The sequence below is a fragment of the Eutrigla gurnardus genome (assembly GCF_963514095.1).
Source record: "Eutrigla gurnardus genome assembly, chromosome: 12".
Lineage (NCBI taxonomy): Eukaryota > Metazoa > Chordata > Actinopteri > Perciformes > Triglidae > Eutrigla > Eutrigla gurnardus.
The window spans coordinates 563,994-590,046 of NC_139926.1; the positions used below are offsets into that span (position 1 = coordinate 563,994).

Genomic DNA, 26,053 nt, shown 5'->3' on the forward strand with positions numbered 1-26,053 from the left:
AGAGGAGGTGGAAGTGAAAGTAAAATTATCAAAAGCAGAAGGGAAAAGTTTAATATGGAAGGAAATAATCAACCAATGGAATCAGTATTGGAAGAGCCTGGAAAAAGGGAGACATTTATATAAATTACAGGGAGTAGTAAGAGAGATGGGATGTTATGGAGACAATAGAACAGAACAGGTAATAATGAGCAGATTAAGAATAGGACATACTGAACTGAACAGCACACTTAATATAATAGGGAAGCATGCAAATGGTCTGTGTAATTGTGGGGAGAGGGAAACAGTACAATATGGTGATATAGCATGTCCTGGATATGAAAGAGAGAGGGAGATGATGACTAGAGGGTTGCGGAAGGTAGGAGTGAGGGAAATGAATTTGAACAGTATTATAGAATGTGGAAAATCGAGGGAAGGGAGGAGAATCATAATGAGATACCTAGTATCAACTGGATTAATTAAAAGGATGTAGAAGAGGAGGAACAGGAGAAGTAAAGTCCAGCAGATGGCGGTAAATGCAACACTAAGGATGCCGACTGCCATTAAACACCAAAGAAGAAGAAGAACAAGAGAGCATAGTATGGTTGTACTTCTACATGTGGCCACAGAGCAGCAGCGTCTGACTGCGGTCACACATCATGGCGCACACTGTCTTGACTAAACCTTAAAGGTCAGAATTGGGAAATGCTCCACTCCCGCTGTCAAACTCCCAACAGTCAAATACTAACATGTGACAATGAATCCCTGAGATCTGGAAATCAAACCACATGAAGGAATTCATTCATTCTTTTAAAATAAATGTTTAAATATTTAAAGAGTATCTTAACCCAACAGCCTGCTGCTCCACATGTCGCCACTGTGGCGCTGTAACTGGTGATGTTGGGACAATCATGAGCGTGTTCTTGTCCTGCTCTGTTCAAAAAGTCCTGAGATAACTTTTGTTCTGATATGACACTATAGATAAAATTGAATTGAGTTAAAACATATTAATAAGTAATGGGGCCCTGATTTAAAAATGCTGTTTTCTGGTGTAAACCCACATGGCGACAGGGGTCTGCTATTGTAAATCGTGAGATTAGCGGAGGTGTCAAAAGTACAGACATTCTCTACTCAAGTAGAAGTACAGGTAATTGTGTTCAGAAACACTGTGGTAGTTTCCACTTCTTTACTCAAGTAAAAGTAAAAAAGTACAGACTCTGTCTGAAATGAACTCAAAGTAGGAAGGAAAAATAATTGCCCAATGGTGCTTCTACAAGAGTTTCACCCCTTTATGTAGGGTGTAAAAGTAAAAAGTTGTCAGAAAAATAAATACTCAAGTAAAGTACAGATACAATTCTACTTAAGTACAGTAAAAAAAGGATTTGTACTTTGTTACCTCCCACAGGAGATTAGATGTAAGATATTTAAAACATCAGAATTGGTCAAATTATGTATTTGTTGAAAAGTATGTTTTGCCTTATAGAATCGTGTAGAAAGTTGAATGTAATACAGTAAGTGTGGAGAACAGAGAGACATTTGGGCCAAAGGTAGGCAGTATAGACGAGACATGAGGAGGAATGATCTGCTACCAAATCCATGATCAGCACTACTTTCTAATTAAGGGAACCCTTATAATGGAGTTATTAAGTAACATAATTTAGCGTTAGGCATAAAAAAAATACATTTTAGCAACCTTTTTTCTGCTTAACAAATGCCATGTGATGAAATTCTAGGAACCATTCATGTATCCTGCAAATGTCATGGTGTCTTCAACTTGTGAAGAAGACATGTTATGTAAGTTCTGTACAAGAGGAAATGCTGTCTGAGGTGGAGCCAGTCTGCTCCAGTGTATGTGGCTGTCCATGCAGTGATAGTGGGCCTCGTTCATCATCTTAAAACCAACTTCTTTAGTTTAGGTGGAACTGGAAAACAGAGGAAACTTGTTCTTATCTCAACTATGAAATTACTGGAGTATGCCTGGAGGATATGTTTCCTCTTCGAGTGTGATGGGGAAACAAACTGAGAATAAACCTTACTAATCCATCCATCCATCCATTTTCTACCGCTTATCCTGTATTTAGGGTCGCGGGGGGGCTGGAGCCGATCCCAGCTGTCATTGGGCGAAGGCAGGGTTCACCCTGGACAGGTCACCTTACTAATCTATTATTATTATTATTTTTAACATCCATCTAAGTTAACAAGGCTTTTGTAGAGAAACCACAAAACAAGTCAACATCCCTTTGATTCAGAGTATCAATGTTTTCCTTACTCACTGCGTTATATTGCCTATTAGTACAAACAGTATTGTTTGTATTTTTCGGTGAAAGCATCGACCAGACACCCTTTTCCAACCATTCTTTGAAAAAGTAATTTTTCCTCTTAATCAATATGCTTCTATTATTAAATATTGGGACTTAATGTGGGCGAAAGCTATGCTTGTAAATCATGTTCCAGTAATTAGGGGACATAAATGCTCAAAGATCGGACACCTTGAACGCTGCATGTGAACTGCGAAGCAGCGCGAGCCGAGATGACGTCAGAGCAGCAGAGCGGAGCGTGCGCGGCGCCCAGCTGTGTGTGTGCGCGTGTGGCGTTAAAGGTGACAGCGGGCTAGCTGTAACACAAGAGGAAGTGGAGTGGGAATGTCGCTCATTTGAAGGCACACAGGGAGACTAAACCGTCGCCTTCCCCTACAAGGTAAGCTCATCACAGGAAGAGATTGCGCGTGGCTCATTTCGTCTGCGCACAAGCCCCCCGGTCAGCGGTTGAGCGTCAGATGAGGCGCGATGTGGTCTAGCTAGCTGTCGTTACAATGAGAAGGAAGCTAACCCGCGATGCAACCGCCGCATTGTTTCCAGCTTAAGTAGCGACGCTAAAGCTCACAGGACTCTGTCGATATATTATTGATAACTTGACGTTCTCTATTTGAGTTTTGAAGTTGTTACTGTTCGATATGATATCGGCTAAACGAGGAGTACAGTCCCAACACTCGCTCCGGATAAGTTACTGTGCACGTCTGAAGTTCCAGATGCTGTTCTCAGCCTCAGCAAACACCGGGACCAGACGAAGCACTTCAGATCTACATGTCTGTCAGCTCGGCTTCTCTGGAGTGGTTGCATTCATTTGCGTTGGCTCGCAGCTGGAAACGCAGGATGCAGACTGGTTTGGTGACATTACAGTTGAGGGTGGTTTCAGTTTACCATTAGATTTTCAATGGGAAAACCAGGAAGCTGGTTACGTCACGTTAGTTACAACTACATGGCAGTAGTGGTTATGAACGATGGTTCAGCAGACAGACGACAGATTGAGAACAGTAGTGAATCTATACCAGATATACAGAATACACATATATAGAGAATTAGGACTTGCTCGTGCTGCAACTCTCTTGTCGCAGGCGGGTCTCTTTCATCGGGGATAAGGGGTTAATTTGTGATTTTCAGGAAACTAATGGCCAGGAGTCTTAATATTTCATTGTTTGCCATCACTGATCATAATACCAAGTTATTTCCACTATTTTCATCCTTTATCATCACTAAATTCTCCCTGATCTACATTCCAGACTTCTGGAAAAAATGTCCAAAATGGTGCATTATGAAGAATAAAATTCATACTATGGAGCTTCATAGTCAAAGGTTTTATTTCATTAAAAGAAAGAACAAATATGTATCTTTATCTGGTATAAATCCCATTAGGATCATCAAGTGCCCACGCGGTCATTTAGGGGTCCAGATATGGGGTTCCAAAAGAGTCACCTCTGCCCGAAAGGGTTTTTGGACCCCCATAAAACCCCCACCAGTGGTACCATACCCTTCAAATTATTTTGGCAAGAGCATAGTTCCCAAACAAATTATCCTGTTTAGAATAAATAAGATCATTAATTGTGGTTCTAGGGGCACCCAAAAAGGAAGGAATGTTGATTCTGCCTGCCGAATTGTGTAGTACAAACTGCAATGAACTAACAGACTAATTTTCAGCCTTCTATCACTGTTAGAAGAGAAGTTATGGGCCTCCAAAAATGTCAACAAATGAAATGCGAAATTCCAATGTGTCAAAAAGGGGCGTGGCACTTGAAATTCAAATGGACGCCACGGGCAAACCGTGTTGACCTGAAACTTCAGATTCCCTCGTTTGGTAAGGCATATTTTCACCGCTTTTCAGCAAAATCTGAGAGGTGTCATGTCATGCCATTTTTCAATTGGCTACATGCTGGCAGGGGAGAGAGTGTCTTAAACGTCTTAAAACATTAATCATAATTAAGAATCAAGATTCGTAATATTAAACGCATTTATATTGATTATTGGTGAAGCCAAAACGGTAAATTCGATTTATTTATTTTAGCAGATCCATTTAGTTGAATCGGTAGGACCGACAATAGATTCATTGATGCATCGCATGAATCGTTACACCTCTATAGAGAATATATTAGAATACACTTCAGGGCTCCAGACTAACTTTTTGCATTGGTTGCACTGGTGCGCCTAACTTTTTTTTTTAGATGCACCAGCACAAAATTTAGGTGCACCCACCTTTTTCATCGTGTCGCCTTTTAACGCCTAAAAGTCACCTTTTTATCGCTCTCCTTTTACATAATGACACCCCCTTATGGCCTAGGTTAACTGCAGCACCATCAGCTCCCAGAGCAACCCTTTTCTCCAGCCAATCTGCACACTGATGCCCAAGCGCAGCAAATGCTTGCTTTGTGGCACAATAAAAAGATCATACAGGTCACTAGCCTAGATTGCAAATGGAAAACTGTTTATGTGATCTTAGCCTAGCCTACTTATATTTTTAAGTCAATTCAATTTTATTTTATTTATAGTGTCAAATCACAACAGAAGTCATCTCAGGACACTTAACACATTGAGTAGGACTAGAATACGCTCAAAATTTCAAGAGTCAACACAATTTCAAAGTCCCAAGAACACCCAGGGGCAAGCGTTACAGCGACAGTGGCGAGAAAAAACTGCCTTAATAGGCTTTTAGGCAGAAATCTCGTGCAGCCCAGGCCCTTGGGTTCCAACTGCATTTGGTGTTGGTAGTAGTATAGTAGTAGTATGGTAGTAGTAGCATTAAGAGTAGTGGTGGCATTAACAGAAGCAATAGTATCAACAGTAGTAGTCCATGGCAGCAGGCACAGCCACGCCGAGATGGATCCATCCCAACTACGTCACCGTAGACCAAAAAGCAGGAGTAGTTGAGCAGTCACACAGCGGACAGGTGGAGCTACAATGTGGTGTTTCCAGCATCAGGCCAGTTAGCAGTCTGCATCTGTAAGGACCTCAGTGGACTCTGCTGGACCAGAAAGCATAGCCAGACTCCCGGGAGTGATCCCGGGAGTAGTCAAGTTAGTGACAGTAGAGATGCCGATTTTAGTCAATTACTTTAATTAAAAATACTGGCGGTAAGAGGCAAACAAGACCACAACATCGGTGCAGTCCGGATCAGGTTCCACCACGGTCCAGGGAGACCTGCTAGGCAAGAGAGCACAGGGACTCCGGGGGAACATACACAGAGAGAGCGAGAGAGAGAGAGAGAGAGAGAGAGAGGCTCAGTGTGTCACTATAATCCCCCAGAAGTCTAGGCCTAAAGCAGCTTAACTAAGAGTTGGCTCAGGGCAAACCTGAGCCAGCCCTAGCTATAAGCGGTGTCAAAGAGAACGGTTTTAAGCCTACTCTTAAATGTGGGAACAGTTTCTGCCTCACGAACCAGAACCGGAAGACGGTTCCACAGAAGAGGAGCTTGATGGCTGAAAGCTCTGGGCCCCTGTTCTAATTTTGGAGACTTAAGGAACTACAAGTAACCCTTTATTCTGAGAGCGTAGTGCTCTAGGAGGACAGTAGGGTTTAATGAGCTCTTTAAGATATTATGGTGCCTGTCCATTAAGAGCCTTGTAAGTGAGGAGAAGGATTTTAAATTATATTCTGGATTTTACTGGGAGCCAGTGCAGAGGAGCTAATACAGGAGAAATGTGATCCCTTCTTCTGGTTTTAGTCGGAACACGAGCTGCAGCATTCTGGACAAGCTGGAGAGATTTAAGAGATTTATTAGAGCAGCCTGATAATAAAGAATTACAATAGTCCAGCCTTGAGGTAACAAATGCATGGATGAGTTTTTCTGCATCTTTTTGAGACAGCATTGGCCTAATTTTAGTAATGTTACGCAGGTGAAAGTAGGCTGTCCTTGTAGTTTGTTTAATATGTGAGTTAAAGGACAGGTCCTGATCAAAGATAACTCCAAGGTTTCTTACAGTAGTATTTGAGGCGATGGCAATCCCATCAATAGTCGCTATATCTTTAGACAGCGAGCTTCGGAGGACTTTAGGCCCAAGTACAATAACTTCCGTTTTATCGGAGTTTAACATCAGGAAATTGCAGGTCATCCAGGATTTTATGTCATCAACACATGCCTGGAGTTTAACTAGCTGATTGGTTTCTTCAGGCTTGATCAATAGTTATAATTGAGTATCATCAGCATAACAATGGACATTTAAAGAGTGTCCTCTAATAGTGTTGCCTAAAGGAAGCATATATAAGTTGAAAAGAATTTGTCCGAGCACAGAACCTTGAGGAACACCGTATTTAACTTCAGTGTGCCTGGAGGATTTTTCATTGACATGCACAAACTGAGATCGATTGGATAAATAGGACTTAAACCAGCTTAATGCGGTTCCTTTGATGCCAATTAATTTTTCCAGTCTACATATTAGAATCTCATGGTTAATGGTGTCAAATGCAGCACTAAGATCTAGCAGAACAAGTACAGAAACCAGTCCTTTGTCAGAAGCAATAAGAAGGTAATTTGTAATTTTCACCAGAGCTGTCTCTGTGCTATGATGTACTCTAAATCCTGACTGAAAGTCCTCAAGTAGACTGTTATTGTTGAGAAAGTCACACAGCTGATTGGCGACTACTTTCTCAAGGATCTTAGAGAGAAAAGGAAGATTTGATATCAGTCTGTAGTTTGATAAAACCCCTGGATCTAGAGTAGGCTTCTTAAGAAGAGGTTTAATTACAGCTACTTTAAATGACACATTGATCATATCTAATAGCGACGCGCTAACTAAGGGTAAGACTTCTTTCAGTAGCCTGGTTGGTATCGGGTCTAGGAGACAGGTAGGGCTGAACGATATGGACAAAATTTCATATCTCGATATTCATGCCAGATATCTCGATATCGATATGATACGATATGACTACGGGTTCGGTGAAAACCAAATATTTTTCAGAAAAATAAAAACATCATAATACAAAAGAATGTGGAAACTGCAGTTTTATTGATGATAACTCACTGCCAGTCATCAACATTAACATAAAGTCACCAATCAAATAAAAAATCAAACATTTTAGACTGTCTACACGGGTGTCTTTTGCAATGTGGTATGTTAAAGCGTCTGTAATGTCTTTATGTCTGGTGGACGTCGACTCATACGGTGTAACACTACTGAACGCATTGCAATACACTCGGTGCAATTTTCGCCAAACACGACCTGCACAACACCTCACTCTGGCTGACATCATCGTTATTGAATCCAAAATACCTCCAAATAATGGAGGATGATTTATGTTTTGGCTCCAAATCAGATTCGGCCCCGCCCAACGGCCGCATTATCTTCCGCACTCGTCTCACTTTTCTTTCTTTCTTTTTGATTTCCCCGCTGCGTATGTTGCGTCTGCGTCTCAGTCTCCCTCACTCCCACGGCGGGAGTCCCACCCTCGTATGTTCGTCATTGGTTGGCTTCAGCTATTGATCCACAGCAAGCATTAAATAAGGTTTGTGGTTGGCTGGCCATAGCGGTGCATTCAAGGGCAATCGTAAAAATGAAGTTTATTGTGACTGCCAGAGCTGTACATGCAGGGCGAGCGCGGGGGACATCTATATCGTTTATATCGTTGCTTTTTCGATATGAATATCTTGAATGTTCATATCTAGATAACGATACGATAACGATATATCGTTCAGCCCTAGAGACAGGTTGAAGGTTTAGAAGAAGAGATCATTGACGTTAGTTGGTTTAGGTTGATTGGAGAAAAGCAGTCTAAATATATATCAGGTCTTAATGCTAGTTCTAAAACTCCTGAGTTTGAGGGTAATGCGGTTCCAATTGAAGGCAAGATGCAAGTAATTTTGTCGCGGATAGCTAGAATTTTATCATTAAAAAAGTTCATAAAGTCGTTACTACTAAGATCTCTAGGAATGCATGGCTTAGTAGAGCTGTGACTCTTTGTCAGCCTGGCTACAGTACTGAAAAGAAGGGTTGTTTTTATTTCCCTCTATTAAAGATGAGTAGTAGGCTGCTCTGGCATTACGGAGAGCCTTCTTATACGTTTTAAGACAGTCCTGCCAGACTAGGCGGGATTCTTCCAGTTTGGTGGAGCGCCAGATGGTTTCAAGATTACGCAATTTTTGTTTTAATTTACGAGTTTGGGAGTTATACCAGGGAGCTAACTTCCTATGCTTTATAGTTTTCTGTTTTAGCAGAGCAACAGAGTCGAGAGTCGTTCGCAGTAGGCTTCCAGATTCATCTATAAGAGAATCGATCTGGGAGGGACTAAGATTAACATAGAAGTCCTCCGTTTCATTAAGACATGGAAGTGAACTCAAGACAGGTGGAATTACTTCCTTAAACTTAGCAACTGCTCTATCCGATAGACACCGAGAGTAGTAGCTTTTTCCTAGAGGAGCGAAGTCCAGCAGCAATAAGTCAAAGGTTATCAAGTAATGGTCAGATAAAGAAGAATTTTGAGGAAAGATGATTAAGTTTTCGATTTCAACGCCATAAGATAAGACGAGGTCGAGAGTGTGGCTATGACAGTGAGTTGGTTTCTGTACACTCTGACTGAAGCCAATAGAATCTATTAAGGAAGTAAATGCTACACTCAGGCTGTCATTTACAACGTCCCCATAGACATTAAAATCTAAACTTGATAGCAACTCAGAGAATTCAGATAGGAATTCAGAGTATGGACCAGGAGCACGATACACAATAACAAACAGAATTGGCTGCATTGTTTTCCAGTTTGGGTGCGAAAGGCTGAGAATCAGACTCTCAAATGAGTTATAATTTAGTTTTGGTTTCGGATTGATTGACAGGCTTGAATCAAAGATGGCTGCAACTCCTCTTCCACGTCTGCTGCCTTGAGATATATGAGTATTAATATGGCTGGGAGAACTAGCTTCGTTTAAGCAAACATAGTCTTCATCACGCAGCCAGATTTCAGTCAGGCAGAATAAATCAATATGATTATCTGATATTAAATCATTGACTAATACTGCTTTAAATGAGAGAGATCTTATGTTTAAGAGTCCACATTTAATTCTCTTATTTTGTTTTACTACATCGGAAGTGCTAATCTTTATTAGGTTTTCATGTGAAATCTCTCTTCTGTTGGACCAAATTAATTTGGTTGGTCGGGGGACAGACACCGTTCTTATGTGGTTTTGGGTGGGTGACTGCTCTAAAGGAGGCGCAGAGAAGTGTATAAGACTGCAACTCTGCTTCCTGGTCTCAACACTGGTTTGTCATGTTTTAGGACTACCAATGAGATCAGCGATGTTTCTAGATAGGAGAGCGGCTCCATCCAAAGTGGGGTGGATGCCATCTCTCCTGATCAGACCAGGTTTTCCTCAGAAAGGCTGCCAATTATTAACTTACTTAGGCTATTCATTTTTAATAATATTAGGAATAGGCTACTATACAATTTCCTATTCATGATCTCTCATGCTGTAATGTGGGCCTTCAAACACTGTGCGTGTCCATGCTCCACCTCGACATGTCCAATTAACATGACCGGCCTCCCTTTCCGCAAAATGTAGCACTAGACAATAACGTCCGTGTCGCCTTCAATCATGAATGACGTGTACGTGGCGTTTCCAATCTCCGCAGCTGTCTTGTTCTTTAGTGTGTCAGCATTTTTTTCATCAGAATAATTTCGGACTTAAATTTAGTGAACGGCAACTCCTCCTTTGCAATATTGTATGCAACGTTGAATTTTATAATCACACTGTAATGAACCTACTGTGAAATCCACAGTAATTAACTGGCAGCAATTGACAAGTATTTTATTTAAAAAAAAATTACAGTATTGTAACTGTAGAATCAAACACAATCATTTTTAATTTATTGTACTTAAGGTTACAGTAGTATTTTTGTAACTGTAAAATATAAGACAGTAATTATGTACTGTGGTTTATATTACAGTAGTATTGTTGTAACTGTCAAATGAATCATGGTAATTATGTACTGTACTGTATTTTATGTAACAGTACTGTAATTATAACTGTAAACTATTTAACTGTAACTTATTGTGGTAAATGTAAAATAAAACACACCAATTACTATGCACTGTATTTTTGGTTACAGCAATATTGTTATTACTGTAAAATAAAAACAATAATTTCACAATACTACATTTGTGATCACACCATTGGTGTTTTAACTGTAAAATAAAACACTGTAATTTCAAAGTGTTGTATTTTTAGTTACAGAACTACTGCTTTAACTGTACAGTAAAAATTGTGATACTGTATTTTTAAGTTTCAATATTAATATTGTAACCGTTAACACATTTCGTACATTAATACAGTATGACATGATGTATGATACAGTAATTTACTGATTACCAGTATTCTGTTGTCGAAATGAATTGTTACTGCATTTCAAATTGACATTTAAGTTTCAACAATAATTTGGACACCAAAAGTGCTATTTATTCTTCATATAAAAGGCATTTCTAAAAACCATTATGTAGTACCAGTCAAAAGTTTGGACACTTTCTCAGTCAAGTGAATGGGAAGGTCTCAGCAAACTGTTATAGCTCTGAAATCAAAAAATATGGTTATAATAGAAGTCTATGGGACAATGTCCCCTAAAGCCCAAGTTATGCTTCCGCATCGACACAACGCAAGGGGGCTTGCGGACCCCTTACGTCCAACGCAAGGGCCTGACGTGATTGGTCCGCTAACTACATCCGCTGGAGACCGCTATCCGGTTTCCACTCATAAACACCACCATTTAAACTTTTAATAGGCTACTTTTATTGTTTGCACCTTGTTTTATTGTTTGCACCTTGTCGCTTTTGCACAAAGAAATAAAACACCAAGTTCTGAAAAATTGTGGATGTTTAAAGCCGGAAGGTAAACAAATAGGCTATAACGAGGCTAACGACGATATACGTCAAGAGTCTTGGTCGGTCGGTCAGTCTTTACAAAAAACATAGCGCCCTTTACCGGTGTGGCATTGAATTGCATTTCGACACGTAAACCCCATGCAGAACCATCACGGTCTCCAAGCAACTGCGTGGCCATTGCGTGATCACTACGCGGAAGCATAACCGAGCCTTCAGGATATAAGTGTGAGTAAAATTGAAAAACTTAACTAATAATGCATCAAAATCTACGGAGCCCTAGAGGTGACATGGATGTTTTATTTTTTTATCTCGCACGCACCACATACTATCTCGCGCACGCGACTTTGTATTCGCACATGCGTGATATGAATTAATGCGCATTTTGACGTTATTAGGCAGTGCAGTCGGTTAAGTGAAGGCTTATTATCATGGATCTGCCGTACGCGTTATTAAATTGCCAAAAATGATTAAAAACCAAAGAAAAAATACAAATTTAGTAGTTTTGATAAGAACAGAGGTTGACTGAAAGATCTGTACAAAAAAAAAAAGTCAGAAAACAATATTTATCTGATATATTTTTAGAAAAGTTGTTTTGAGGGGATACCAGATACCAGATTAATAAAGGGAATTGAATTAGTGCCGACTATTTCTTCAGTGGTAAGTAGTTAAACATTATTTAGACTAAGATCTCAAAACTTTGACAAAACTAAACCCATCTTCATGGATATGATGGCTATAATCAGAACCTCACCTTAATCTAGTTGTTTTGCCAGTCAAATGCAGAGAGGGCATTCATGAAGGAAATGACGCGTGGACTCATATCAGATGTCTTTCGCTTTACAGTTCTGCCAGTTTTCCGGCTTCTCTGGACCTTGGCTGTGCACTTGCTGGAATCCGGATTGATCCTGGCAAGGAACCTAATAGAATTGCCAATGGAAGTTAATATATTTCTTGGCCAGTTTGATGAACACATCAGTTCAACAGAAGTCCTCAGGACAGATCAAAAAGTTTATCAAAAGATAAAACTCATATTTGATAATTATATGGAAAATATGTAGTTCAGGGTTAGGATCAACCTGAAAGGATATGAACTTTAACAGTCAAATATTTTTTGTCAATGTGCCTCCTAACTGTTAAAACATAGAAATGGCTTAGATACCGATTTGTGTTTTGATCACAAGACTTGTATTTCCTTAGAGCAGTTATGTTCATTTAATGGAATAACTATGTATAAATCCTTTTAAAATTTCTCTAATTCTGTGTTTTCATCTTGGAATACAAATTGGTGTTCTTTCACCACTGTGAAGTGTTCTGGGATTTTTAAAAATATTTGTACTTCAAAGTTAAGTTAGAATGTTATTGGCAATACCTCTGAACAAATTCCTGTGTTGTGACTGCTTCCACCTCAGTGTTTCCCCTACCATTGTACAGGCCTGGCGGGGCCAAGACGTGCGGCCGCAACAATCCTCGCTGCGCGCTCCCGCTACGTTCTTCTTCGTGTACTTTACGCGCTTGATGTTGTTCTGATGCCGCTCTGCCTCGTTAAACCTCCACGATGTCGCTTTCTACTTTGAAAACAAGGAAAGTTGACACTGTATTTTGATAAGCTGTTGCACTCTTCAGACTCGTGGTGTGAGCGGAACCGGACCGGTACCAGAACCGGACCGGGGCATTTATAAGAAAAATGCCGCTGTGTGTCTCCGTCCAAAATCCGCTTTCCTCGCGCTGCCTGCTCGCACAGATCCGCTCGTGCGCACATTCGAGCGTTGTCGAGAAATATATGCAGAGACGGCGCTCCTTAAAAACAACATCAAGCCATGCGTGTGTAGTATTAGGACGTGATGACGATGTACAACCGGCTAACGGGCCAAAGCCCGTTTGGGCTGGAGCAGTGTGAATGCAAAGCCGTGGGGGACCCCCCTGCGACAATCGTGCCGAGGCACGCTACTGATCGCGCCCTTAGGCAGCCTATGTTAATAAAACAAGAATGATCAACCGAGGGCTATCAGGCAGGGCAAGGGATGTATTGACAGTTGCCATAGTGGCTGCCACCTAGTATAGAGGAGACAAAAACAGCATTGCAGTTCTAAGTTAATGTTAATATAATCAAAATGTATGTTTTAACTAGGCATCAATTTCACATTGAAAGAAATTATTTATAAAATTACACAGCACTCCATTCATTGCATTTCAATAATTTCAATGTCTTAATCTGGAATAAAGTTGATCAGTTATACTCACATCTGCCTGCAAGATGAGGGCATCTCTCCCCTCTTGGAAGTGTGCCATCAGTAGATCCAGAATGTAGGGGAAGGTTATACTGTTTTCCAGGGAGAGGACCTTCTTCACCTCATCGCTGGGATTTGCCTTGAAGTATTCTGAGATGATTCTGCCCTGGTCACCAGGAAATGCCTCCATTGTTCTCAGGATCCGAATGTCTGCGAGCAGTTCAAAGTGTGCACACATGCTCCTTGGCAGAAACAAGTAGGGCCATTGACTTTTAATGTCTTCCACAGGGACGACTGGTGTGGCATTGATCGATTTGCGTTGTAGATAATAAGTTTGCTCCATCAAATTGTGTATTTCCCCGCTCTCTGCACCCGCCAAACCTTTATGTCTAAAGATATTTGTCATCTTTTGTCTGAGACCTTCAAGGCTATCCTCAGTTTCCTCAGGCGGTAGCTCAGGCTGCCATCTTGTGCACCCATAGCTGTCTGCCGGTCCTCGGGCTACTATAGCCATGTCGAGCAAGGTAGTTGTTCCTGTTTAAGTGCTCCACACGTACTTTAACCTGGCTTAGAAGTGATTCATAGCCTCCGCCAATCATCGTCTTCCCATCGTCCATGGAATCACAAAGGATTGTGGGTATCGTCTTATCACGTTTCTGGTGATGATGATGCATTGTTGCCTTGTGGGATTAGCTTCATGCTTTCTCATTTCATCGACTAGCACTCTCACAAACTGCCGTCTGTCAGCTGGCGAGGGCCTCTTACCGCTCATAACTGTAGACAGCAACCCCGGGGGCATTTTTTCCCAGTTTACCTGAAAGGTTTCAGGCCAGTTTTTCTTTGGGCCTACAAATGGCCTAGTGGGTCATGCTATGTAGAGTCGAGGTGAAGTCTGAACAGGTGAGTTTTGAGCCTTTTTCGGAAGATGGCAAATGACTCTGCTGCCCTGACATTGGTCGGGAGTTCGTTCCACCACTGAGGCGCCAGAACGGAGAAGAGTCTGGACTTTGCTGAGCGACATTTGTTTGATTTCAGCGATGGTGGTACCAGCCGGCCAGCTGAAGTAGAGGAGCGAAGTGCTCGCTTCGGGGCATGAGGTTTGACCAGTGTTTGAAGGTAGATGGGTGCCGTTCCATTGATGGCCCTTTAGGCCATCGTCTTGAATTGGATGCGTGCTGCAACAGGGAGCCAGTGGAGGTCACGGAGGAGGGGGGTCACATGGGAGAATTTGGGTAGATTGAAGATAATGCGTGCTGCAGCGTTCTGGATACGCTGCAATGGTTTAGTCGCAGAGGCCGGGAGTCCGGCCAGGAGAGAGTTGCAGTAGTCAAGGCGGGAGATGACCAGTGCTTGGACCAGGAGTTGCGTTGCATCCTTTGGGAGGAAGGTCCGAATCCTGCGGATATTGTAGACCATGATTTGACCATGAAGTGCTTGGATTAGGTGAGGAGGTTCTTGGGGACAGCTGCCTGGCTGGGGTCACAGCACTGTTCACTGGATCTGAAAAAGAGAAGAACACAAGGTCTTACTCTCACCAACTGTTTCTTTTTCATTCTTGAAGAAATAATATGAGCATCATCAACTTAAATAACACCAGTTAATAACCTTGTGATTTCCAGCAATCAAGCAGTTTCCTACACTGAATGGGTCTCAGGATGTCCACCATGTCCATGCAGTATCAGCTTTTCTACCAATAACTGTATTTTTTTCTTCCGGAAGATTCGAAAGTGTGGCCTGGATGATCTCCCGGATCCGTGCACTGGCATCATCAGACATTATGCTTGTGATGGGACAGAATGGTGCAATGCAATTACAGACAAGCCCAGCATACTGTATTCTGGAAAAGGGTAATAGTCTGTCAGCTCTCCCTGCTCAATACAATAGTATTGTGCCATGGTATTCTCTCCGTTGGATAGACAATGCACCCCTTGGTCAACCAGACAGAAAGATTGGCATTTTTCCGTCACAAAATATACCAGGGTACTTTTGGTAATAAGAATCAACTTGATCTTACCAAAGACCAGTCCCTCATCATTTTGTTCCAATACAACACACATGTTCTTTTTGTAAAGTGTACCTTTTACTTGAACTTTGTGTGCAGAGACTGTGTTACCTGGAAGCAAACAGCTTGTTTTATATTGTTGTTGTAGTCATCTACATAGAAATCTGTGCTTCTTTCAACAACTACAGATGGTGGGAACACAGCACCAGCGCTTAAGTAAGCTTGTAGTAGTTGATGCCTTTCACTTAGAGTGGAGCACAAGTTCTTGAAGTTGTGCAACTTCCGAGTACACGGTTTAAAGTATGTGTGCTTACTTTCAAAACGTAGGGTCCACAAGTGAATAAGTGGCCCCAAGCAAATGATGGGGTCTGGATAATGCAATACATAATGGTGCTTTGGCTTTAATGGATGACTGGGGATAGTCTCTTTTCTACTGTCTATGTACTCGTCTATCAGTACCTTCAAGTAGGCTATCTGGCCTGTGGTGATGGCAGGTGCACAGATTAGTTCGACGATTTGTCTGAGCTGCAATACAAGTTGCCAAACTTCATTTTCCACTGGGCTATGAATCTTGTCCCCTATCAAGATTGGCAGGACTCTGAGCAGAGTCCAATTCTGGACAGCATGCCCACTTAACTTCTCACTTCCAGGATTAACATCACATGGCTTGTTGTCGGCATCGTTGCCAAGATATCTGAAGTGATTAATGCGCTGATTTAATTGCAAGTAAGTGAATTCCTTCTGTTTAACAAGTTGGTTGATATACAGTGCCATGTCAAACGATACAATGCCTTCAAAAAGATCATGGCCCAGGCAAGGAGGTAAACCAGGGTTACAAACTTGAAAGAAAGCAAGTTCATTAAACTTGGAGTCGGATTTAATACCAACAGATGAGTGTAGGTCATTTGCTATACTCTGCTGCAAATTATTTTTATAGGACTCCATTGTTCTGGGAGAGGACCTACTCAGTGGCATGGAAATAAATGTTGCACGATCTATGTCACAATATCTGCAAAAGTAAGTGCTTTTGCTGAAATTTTCTATGAAGCCACCAATGTTGGGTGATCCAAGGTTATCTCCAGCAATGGCACACAGAGTTCCTTTCACCTGCCCATCAAGTGTGGCTATGCCATTTTCCTCCAGATCTTTGAGATCTGTAACAAGTCTACTGAAGACTTTTTCTTGGCCAAAGTACTTATAATCCTGCTCCCGACATAATAGGACTAGCTGCATTTGATCAACACTAGACCTGTTATGAGGTGCTTTATCTGCAAGAGTAACGTACACTGCAAGAAAATGATAAAAACATGAGATAAATCATAAGATCTCTGTGTGTTGTTAAAGGTAGATAGACTAGAAAATGTGTACTTCTTGATTACATGATACTTCCTGTATTTTCTCTATTTTTTACTTCTACCATGATAGTGAAGTTGACAGCTCTTACAGTGCCTTGAAAAAGTATTCATACCCCTTGAACTTTTTCACATTTTGTCACTCTACAACCACAAACTTAAATGTATTTTATTGAGATTTTATGTGATAGACCAACACAAAGTAACACATAATTGTGAAGTGGAACGAAAATGATACATGGTTTACAAATATTTTAGCAAATAAAAATCTGAAAAGTGTGGTGTGCATTTGTATTCAGCCCCCTCTACTCTGATACCCCTAAATAAAATGCAGTGCAATCAGTTGCCTTCAGAAGTCACCTAATTAGTTAATAGAGTCCACCTGTGTGTAATTTGGTATCAGTATAAATACAACTGTTCTGTGAAGGCCTCAGTGCTTTGTTAGAGAACACTAGTCAACAAAGAGCATCATGAAGACCAAGGAACTCACCAGACAGGTCAGGGAAAAAGTTGTGGAGAAGTTTAAAGCAGGGTTAGGTTATAAAAAAATATCCAACGCTTTGAACATCTCAAGGAGCACTGTTCAATCCATCATCCAAAATTGGAAGAAGTATGCCACAACTGCTAACCTACCAAGACATGGCCGTCCACCTAAACTGACAGACCGAGCGAGGAGAGCACTGGTGAGAGAAGCTGCCAAGAGGCCCATGGTCACTCTGGAGGAGTTGCAGAAATCCACAGTTCAGGTGGGAGAATCTGTCCACAGGACAACTATAAGTTGTGTACTCCACAAATCTGGCCTTTATGGAAGAGTAGCAAGAAGAAAGCCATTGTTGAAAAACAGACATAAGAAGTCCCGCCACAAGCCATGTTGGGGACACAGCAAACATGTGGAAGAAGGTGCTCTGGTCAGACGAGACCAAAGTTGAACTTTTTGGCCTGAATGCAAAGCGCTATGTGTGGCGGAAAAGTAACACTGCTCATCACCCTGAACACACCATCCCCACTGTGAAACATGGTGGTGGCAGCCTCATGCTGTGGGGATGCTTTTCTTCAGCAGGGACAGGGAAGCTGGTCAGAGTTGATGGGAGGATGGATGGAGCTAAATACAGGGCAATCCTGGAAGAAAACCTGTTGGAGGCTGCAAAAGACTTGAGACTGGGAAGGAGATTCACCTTCCAGCAAGACAATGACCCTAAACATACAGCCAGAGCTACAATGGAATGGTTTAGATCAAAGAATATTCATGTGTTAGAATGGCCCGGTCAAAGTCCAGACCTAAATCCAATTGAGAATCTCTGCAAGACTTGAAAGTTTATGCTCACAGACGCTCTCCATCCAATCTGGTTGAGCTTGAGCTATTTTGCAAAGAAGAATGGGCACAAAATTCAGTCTCTAGATGTGCAAAGCTGGCAGAGACATACCCCAAAAGACTTGCAGCTGTAATTGCAGCGAAAGGTGGCTTTACAAAGTATTGACACAGGGGGGCTGAATACAAATGCACACCACACTTTTCAGATTTTTATTTGCTTACATTTTTGTAAACCATGTATCATTTTCATTCCACTTCACAATTATGTGTTACTTTCTGTTGGTCTATCACATAAAATCTCAATAAAATACATTTAAGTTTGTGGTTGTAGAGTGACAAAATGTGAAAAAGTTCAAGGGGTATGAATACTTTTTCAAGGCACTGTATGTCCCACATAATGATCAAATGTTATATCGTCCCATCACTAATCATCAGCCTTGATTTCAGTCGAAGTGAGAGTTTCTGCTGACCTGCAGTTTTCTGTGAGTTTGTTCTGCTGCTGATACTCCATGTTCTGACTCTATATCGCCAGGATACCAATGCACATGCAACGGAGTCAGTTATAGAAGATAAAGACGAACAGCAAATCCTCAAACTTGAGAAGCTGCATCTATTTGACGTCTTCCCTCGATGGATTAAAAGATGAATCCATTTTCTGATAACTCCACCTCTCCTATTTTGGCTTTGTGCTTTGCTGTAGTGTAGCTCCCCTGTCAAGTTTCCACGTATCCACTGAAATGTCAGAGTAGCTTTATATGCTCTGATTACACAGGTCATGGTCCAGGATTAAGCTGAGCAGACACATGAGTCTTTTACCTCAGCTGGGAAACCTGGCACATTATGGTAATTGTGGCCTTTTCCTGCCCTCACTGGTCTCTGCTCAGCTCTACCCTTTCTCCTCTCTGATCATTTATTTATCTGCCTCCTTCCTTTCTCCCCCTTGTCATCTTCTCAGACTCCTGATTTTTCCATCCAGCTCCAGTGCTCAATGTGTTGACCATGTATCCTGCCGATCTCCCAGCAGCTTCCTCTGAGATGGAGATGAGCCGAGGCACCGCCACCATGTCTGTCTCCTCAGTGTGAACCCGTTCCCCGCTGCTCGTCACACTCATTGTCAATATTTGCATCTGAACATGGCCACTGTTCCTCCTGGGATCCGCCTCCTGGTGTCCTTCAACAGGGACCAGTGGTGAGTCTGAACTGACTACTGTGTGTTTAAGTGGGTGTCTTCTCTTTACTGTTGCACGTGCATGTGTGCTTATTTTCACTTCTCATCCAAGGCCATTTCCACAGGATGTCCCAGTTTACTGAGATATAATGAGATATATCTGTGCAATATGGACATTTCAGTGTAGCAATCGGCACACCCTTTTGTTCATGAGGACTGAGAAGTAAGGTCAGACAATGCATTCCCATGATATTTGCAACAGTGGATGGTGAATAGCAGATTCACAGGAAATACTATATTGTACTGAGGGCTTTGGCCTGCCATTTTGAACATTCTGTTTATTGAATTTTTCCATATTCAAGACAAGTGTTTCAGTGACTTATTGGCCTGCCATTTTGAAAATTAGATGGGGTAATAGTGTACTCTAGATGTAGGGTGTTACTCGGCGTCGCCCGGGACAGACGGATGGACGGTGAGGGGGGTGGGTGGGTGGGTGTAAGGAACAGTGTAACTCGGCCCGTCGCCATCACGTCTCCACCTCATCGCTGCCACCACAGCCTGGGGGGGCAATAGACTACAGACTCTTGATTACTACATTGAACACATATTTATTAAAAAATAACCAAATAACAATATCTATAAATAAGTTCCACACACTGCCTCGGTGTTTAGAGGATTGCCGGGGATCCGGCGGTGGAGGAGTTGCTGGTGGTGGTAGCAGTGGGGGGGAGGAGGCAATGCAGAGGGTGAAGTAGGCCGGCTGCGTCGCATGAAGAAGCCTGCAATCTTTGGTTGTGTTTTTCGCTCCATTTGGCTGTGCACATTGCGAGAGAAAATCACATGCAAACGTAAAAAGCAGGCTAGGCTATAATACAGCCACATAGATGATCTATGTGTACGTGCGTACGTGTGTGTGTACCAGGGTTGGAATTTTGTCATGAGGGGTAAGGCCATTTGGCCTTCACTTTCCTTTTTTTTTAGGGGCACCAAGGCCACATAACAGGGCATAAAGGCCATCGAGTAAAATTAGATGGTTTTACCTTTCAGATTAATACCATAACATCCTAATTCATAACAAAACATGAATTATGTATTAAAATATTTGTAATACCAATATCAAGTTTATGTTACACTGGAGTTTTTTTTTAAATAACATCTTACAAAGGAATTACTACTTGAAAGCAATAAAACATTCTGCATGAAATCTTCATATACAGTGGTGTGAAAAAGTATTTGCCCCCTTCCTGCTTTCTTCTTTTTTTGCATGTTTGTCACACTTAAATGTTTCAGATCATCAAACAAATTTTAATATAAAAGGCAAGGACAACACAATTAAACACAAAATGCAGTTTTTAAATGAAGTTTTCTCTTATTAAGGGGAAAAAAAATCCAAATGTACATTGCCCTATGTGAAAAAGTATTTGCCCCCTAAATCTAATAACTAGTTGGGCCACCCTTAGCAGCAGCAACAGCCATCAAGTGTTTGCGATACCTTGCAATGAGTCTTTGACAGCGCTGTGGAGGAATTTTGGCCCACTCCTCTTTGCACAGTCATTGTAATTCAACCTTATTGGAGGGTTTTCAAGCATGAACTGCCTTTTTGAGGTCATGCCACAGCATCTCAATAGGATTCAGGTCAGGACTTTGACTAGGCCACTCCAAAGTCTTAATTTTGTTCTTCTTCAGCCATTCAGAGGTGGACTTGCTGGTGTGTTTTGGATCATTATCCTGCTGCAGAACCCAAGTTCGCTTCAACTTGAGGTCGCGAACAGATGGACGGACATTCTCCTTCAGGATTTGTTGGTACATTTACATTGAGGTCATTTAGCAGACGCTTTTGTCCAAAGCGACTTACAATAAGTACATTTGTCAAAAGAAGGAAACAAAGAAACCACAACGTATCATTGCTGGTAAAGTAAGAGCTAAAAATAGAACAAGTGTTAGGTCCTCATCTGAGTAAACTAGTACTTCAAGAGTAACAGTGCCGTGATCAGAGTGCTATAGGTAAGGTTTTTTTTAAAACATTTTTTAGGGGGGGCGGGGGGGTTGTTAGTGGGTCATGTTATGTAGAGTGGAGGTGAAGTCTGAACAGGTGAGTCTTGAGCCTTTTCCCCGAAGATGGCAGTGACTCTGCTGTCCTGACATTGGTCGGGAGTTCGTTCCATCACTGAGGACCAGAACAGAGAAGAGTCTGGACTTTGCTGAGCGACATTTGTTTGATTTCAGCGATGGTGGTACCAGCCGGCCAGCTGAAGTAGAGGAGCCAAGTGCTCGCTTCGGGGCATGAGGTTTGACCAGTGGTAGACAGCAGAATTCATGGCTCCATTTATCACAGCAATTCTTCCAGGCCCTGAAGCAGCAAAACAGCCCCAGACCATCACACTACCACCACCATATTTGACTGTTGGTATGATGTTTTTTTTTCTGAAAAGTGGTGTTACTTTTACGCCAGATGTATTGGGATGCACACCTTCCATAAAGTTCAACTTTTGTCTCGTCAGTCCACAAAGTATTCTCCCAGAAGTGTTGGGGATCATCAAGATGTTTCCTGGCAAACATTAGACGAGCTTTAATATTTTTTTGGCTCAGCAGTGGTTTTCGTCTTTGAACTCTGCCATGTAGGCCATTTTTGCCCAGTGTCTTTCTTATGGTAGAGTCATGAACATTGACCTTAATTGATGCAAGTGAGGCCTGCAGTTCTTTTGATGTTGTTCTGGGGTCTTTTGTCACCTCTTGGATGAGTCGTCGCTGCACTCTTGGCATCATTTTGGTCAGCCAGCCACTCCTGGGAAGGCTCATCACGGTGTTATGTATTCGCCATTTGTGGATTATGGCTCTCACTGTGGTTCTCTTGAGTCTCAAAGCTTTAGAAATGGCTTTATAACCTTTTCCAGACTGATAGATCTCAATTGCTTTCTTTCTGATTTGTTCCTGAATTTCTTTGGTTTTCACCATGATGTCTTGCTTTTGAGGAGCTTCACTTTGTCAGGCAGGTCCTATTTAAGTGAATTCTTGATTGGGAACTGGTGTGGCAGTAATCAGGCCTGGGTTTGGCTAGAGAAATTGAACTCAGGTGTGATAAACCTTAGTTAAGTTATGTTTTAACTGGAGGGGCAAATACTTTTTCACACAGGGCCATGTAGGTTTGGATTTTTTTCTCCCTTTATAATACAAACCTTCATTTAAAAACTGCATTTTGTGTTTACTTGAGTTATCCTGACTTATCTTAAAATGTGTTTGATGATCTGAAACATTTAAGTGTGACAAACATGCGAAAAAATAAGAAAGCGGGAAAGGGGCAAATACTTTTTCACACCACTGTATATATACTTTAATCGATAGGCAGTCCCTCTCATTACTGCTCAGTAGGATCTCCCCCCGCTATCGAGCCGTTTTCTGACTGAACATACTGTTAATGACTGTGTAGGGCACAGCGGGATTCTGGGTCGCGAAGTTGCGCAGATTGTATTTCGGAAGAATTACAGCAGAGCAATCGCTCTGATCCACAGACACGGGACGAGCTGACTGTGCGCACAAGGGTGGCTGTAAGCTGGGTGGCTCACCACGCATCACTAGCATTGTTTACACTGGAACTTTGACAGGGGCACAAAGGCCACCTTGGCTGTAAACATGAGAATATAAGAATATAAAAACAAAACGTTAAATAGTTTCTGTCCTTCCAGAGTATGCAGCGTTGGGTGTATAGGAGGGTGTAGTAAGGAGGGTGTAGTAAGGAGGGTGACGGTGATGGGCCCTCGGCACAGCGTCCGGGTCCGGCCATAGCAGCAGTTCATCCCGGGCGCATGGCACATCAAGCGGTCGGGTGCTCACCGATGCCATCCTGCAACTTCAGCGAGACACAATCACCGCCATCAACAACGTTGCAGATAAGCTACGGCAAACGTGCAATGTGATGCAAGAAATTGCCATAGTAATAAAAGAATATGTTAAAAATGAACATTGATTGTTGTCTTCCTTATCTTACATTGCGCATGACATCCTCACGGATTCTTGCGCCCTGTTGATACCCCTCCAGTCGGGCAGGGGGCCGAGGCTCATCATGCTGGGGACTCTACCACCTTTGCCGGGTGGTAGAGTCGGCCTCCTGAAGTTCGGTAAAGTTGCGCTCTCCACGCTCCATGACTGAGCGCGCATGAGCGTGGCACTCATTATAGCGCATTTCCTCTGCGCTCTGGTGGTTTAAAAACGAGGATAAAGTGTAACAAGTATACGATGGCTTAATGGCTGTATGTATGTGTGTTGATGACATATGCACTGTAAATAAGGAGAATATTTAGTTATTCCCGCTGTGTTCTACAGTGATCTAATGGAGGGTATTTGTTGCGATCCTGTATTACATGCAGTCGGGCCGTCTCCTCCTCCTGCGGTGACAGCGCTGATTCAATATTTCAAAATTATTTTGATTTAAGATACGAGTTGGATTTTAAAAGGTGTTCATGAAAAAAAATATCACTCAGTGAAAGCGTCAAAAACACTGCTGGAGTTCATCATGATCTAACGTATGATTTGGAGTGAAATTAAATGAGTGCGAGTCATCAAAATTATAATAGTTCTTCTCACGTTTACTTCCTACAATCTGACTTCAGTTCACCACAGCTCCATCTGTGTCGCTGATTCCCCTCCAGTCTCCAGAATGTGCGTACCGGTACACACACTTTCCTGTCAAGTTTGCTTTTTATAGATCACAACATTTGCGTGGAAATTGGCGTACGCACGTTTCCAGCCCCGTTTTGTGCGTACAAGCTTTATAAATGAGGCCCCTGGTCTCTTAAAAATGGATCCCATTCCGTTGTCTGTCCAGGCCTGACAGTGATATAGTGGGTTTAGCCCTCTTCAGTGATTGACGGTACTTTGCAAGGAGGTGAATAACGTTGTGATCTGATAACCCCAGAGGTAGGCGGGACCGGGAAGCATAGGCACCTTCCACATTCCCATAACATAAATCTAGATTTCTGTTCAGTCTTGTCATGCATGTAACATATTGTTCCAAATTTGGCAGGTGTGCCGAGACATCACGTCTGTTAAAATCTCCCACTGAGTGACACAGCACCTTGTTATAACGGGCAGCTATGCTGTCTGCCGGGAGTTTGAAGTCTGGACCCGGCACATACCAGAACCACTGTTATCTGGCCAAATTCACCAGGTAAATAATGTGGTCTGAATGAAACAGTCATTGGTAGTGAGTGGTGCATTTAGTGTCACGTACCGTGATATTTGTTGCCCAGCTGGAGTTTATGAACATACACAGTCCGCCTCCAATACGCTTTGCTGTCTGTGTTACATCCCGGTCGTAGCGAACTAGAGAATATCCATCCAAATTGATGTTGTCAACATCCTCGTTCAGCCACGCCTTGGTAACAGATCAGGTCGGCCCTGCTGAAGTCCCTGTCGAACTTAATGAGTGCAGCAAGTTCATGCATTTTGTTCTTGTGAATGCACATTAGAAAGAGTTACTGTCGGGAGGGGGAAGCGGCTTCCCTGCCATTTGATCCTGTTATGAATCCTACCTCTTGATCCTCTTACTTTTTCTTCTTATTGCTCCATCCGTGGTTGATTATTCCAGGAGGGCTGAAGAGGAGTTTTGCAGGTCCTTTGAAGGAATATTGGAGATTCAGTATATCCTCCCAGTAGGGGTGTGAATCTTTGGCTTCACTTAGATTCGATTAACGATTCAGTAGTGGGTGATTCGATGCAAGGACATCTTTTAACCAAATTTCTATATCCATGAAATAAACATGGTATCTGTATTCTTCTGAAAGGTGAAAAAATAAACAGACCACATACTTATTAAACATATTTATTCTATAAATTAGTCCTGCATAATATTTTATGCTGAATACAAAAATGTAATTAAACATTGCTCAGTTATTCTGAACGTTTTTCAATAGGCTACATGCTGGCAGGGGAGAGAGTGTCTTAAAAGTCTTAAAACATTAATCATAATTAAGAATCGCAATTCATAAGATTTAACACATTTATATTGATTATTGGTAAATACATTCTACTGTATGTATTTATTTAAGCAGATTGATTTAGTTGAATCGGTAGGACTAATCGATTCATCGATGCATCGCATGGATTGTTACACTACTACCTCCCGGGTGTAGAAACAAACGTTGGACACCAGAGTTTCTCCGTGTGCGTTTACAATGTCCCGGATTATTGTTAGGGTCCAGATAAGTGTTGCAAACTTCATCAGCATACTGTCAAGCATGATTTCCACGTATTATACCGCCGTAAGTTGACAAACTTAGTACAAAGTAGACAAACACAGAAAAACACGCCACTGCCGAGGGTCAGCACTCACGCATGCGCCCTCTATCTGCCACATGTGATGACAGTCTCTGAGCTCCAATGCTTCCTTTCAGAGCTCCTTTAGCATAGGATGCAAAGGACCTTCCTATGCGAAAGGAAAGGAGATCACGCTGTCCCACAATTCTTTGCAAGAGCAACATTTAAAGTGCCGTACACCTTGGCCGTTCATGAAAACAAGCGATATGTGCATTTGCATATTTAACAGTTACTTTCATGCAGACATATAGTAATAATTGTGTTGATAAATGTCTGTGTCCAGTGATAATAATTGAATGGTATTTTTTATTTGTCCAATAATGTTTGACAGAAACAAAACTAAAACCACAAATGAAATGTAAGTACAGCAAATGGTCAAACAGGAAGGAGGAGCTGCTTGTCAAGGAATAGGAGTTAGGACCTAATTTTTTGACTATTCAACTGCAGACAACTGTTTTTACCTGACGGTGTTACCTGCTCAGCCGTCCTGCTTCCAGGATGTTGGATATTTACTCGGCAGGGAGGGGTTTCCCCATTGCAGCACGTGAACATATGCTGCGTTCAAGTGCTCCTCTAA

At 42.0% G+C, this 26,053-nt stretch overlaps 1 protein-coding gene across 3 annotated transcripts in view; it reads left to right on the forward strand.

Moving 5' to 3' along the window:
• Positions 1 to 2,521: 2,521 nt before the first annotated feature.
• slc37a1 (solute carrier family 37 member 1) overlaps positions 2,522 to 26,053 on the forward strand; it is an 81,574-nt gene continuing 58,042 nt past the window's right edge. For all 3 annotated transcript variants that reach the window (XM_084022251.1, XM_084022252.1, XM_084022253.1), the window contains exons 1-2: positions 2,522 to 2,673; positions 18,952 to 19,185. In XM_084022251.1, the coding sequence (XP_083878377.1) occupies positions 19,130 to 19,185 (56 nt within the window). In that variant the 5' untranslated portion in view covers positions 2,522 to 2,673; positions 18,952 to 19,129. The remainder of the gene's footprint in view (positions 2,674 to 18,951; positions 19,186 to 26,053) is intronic.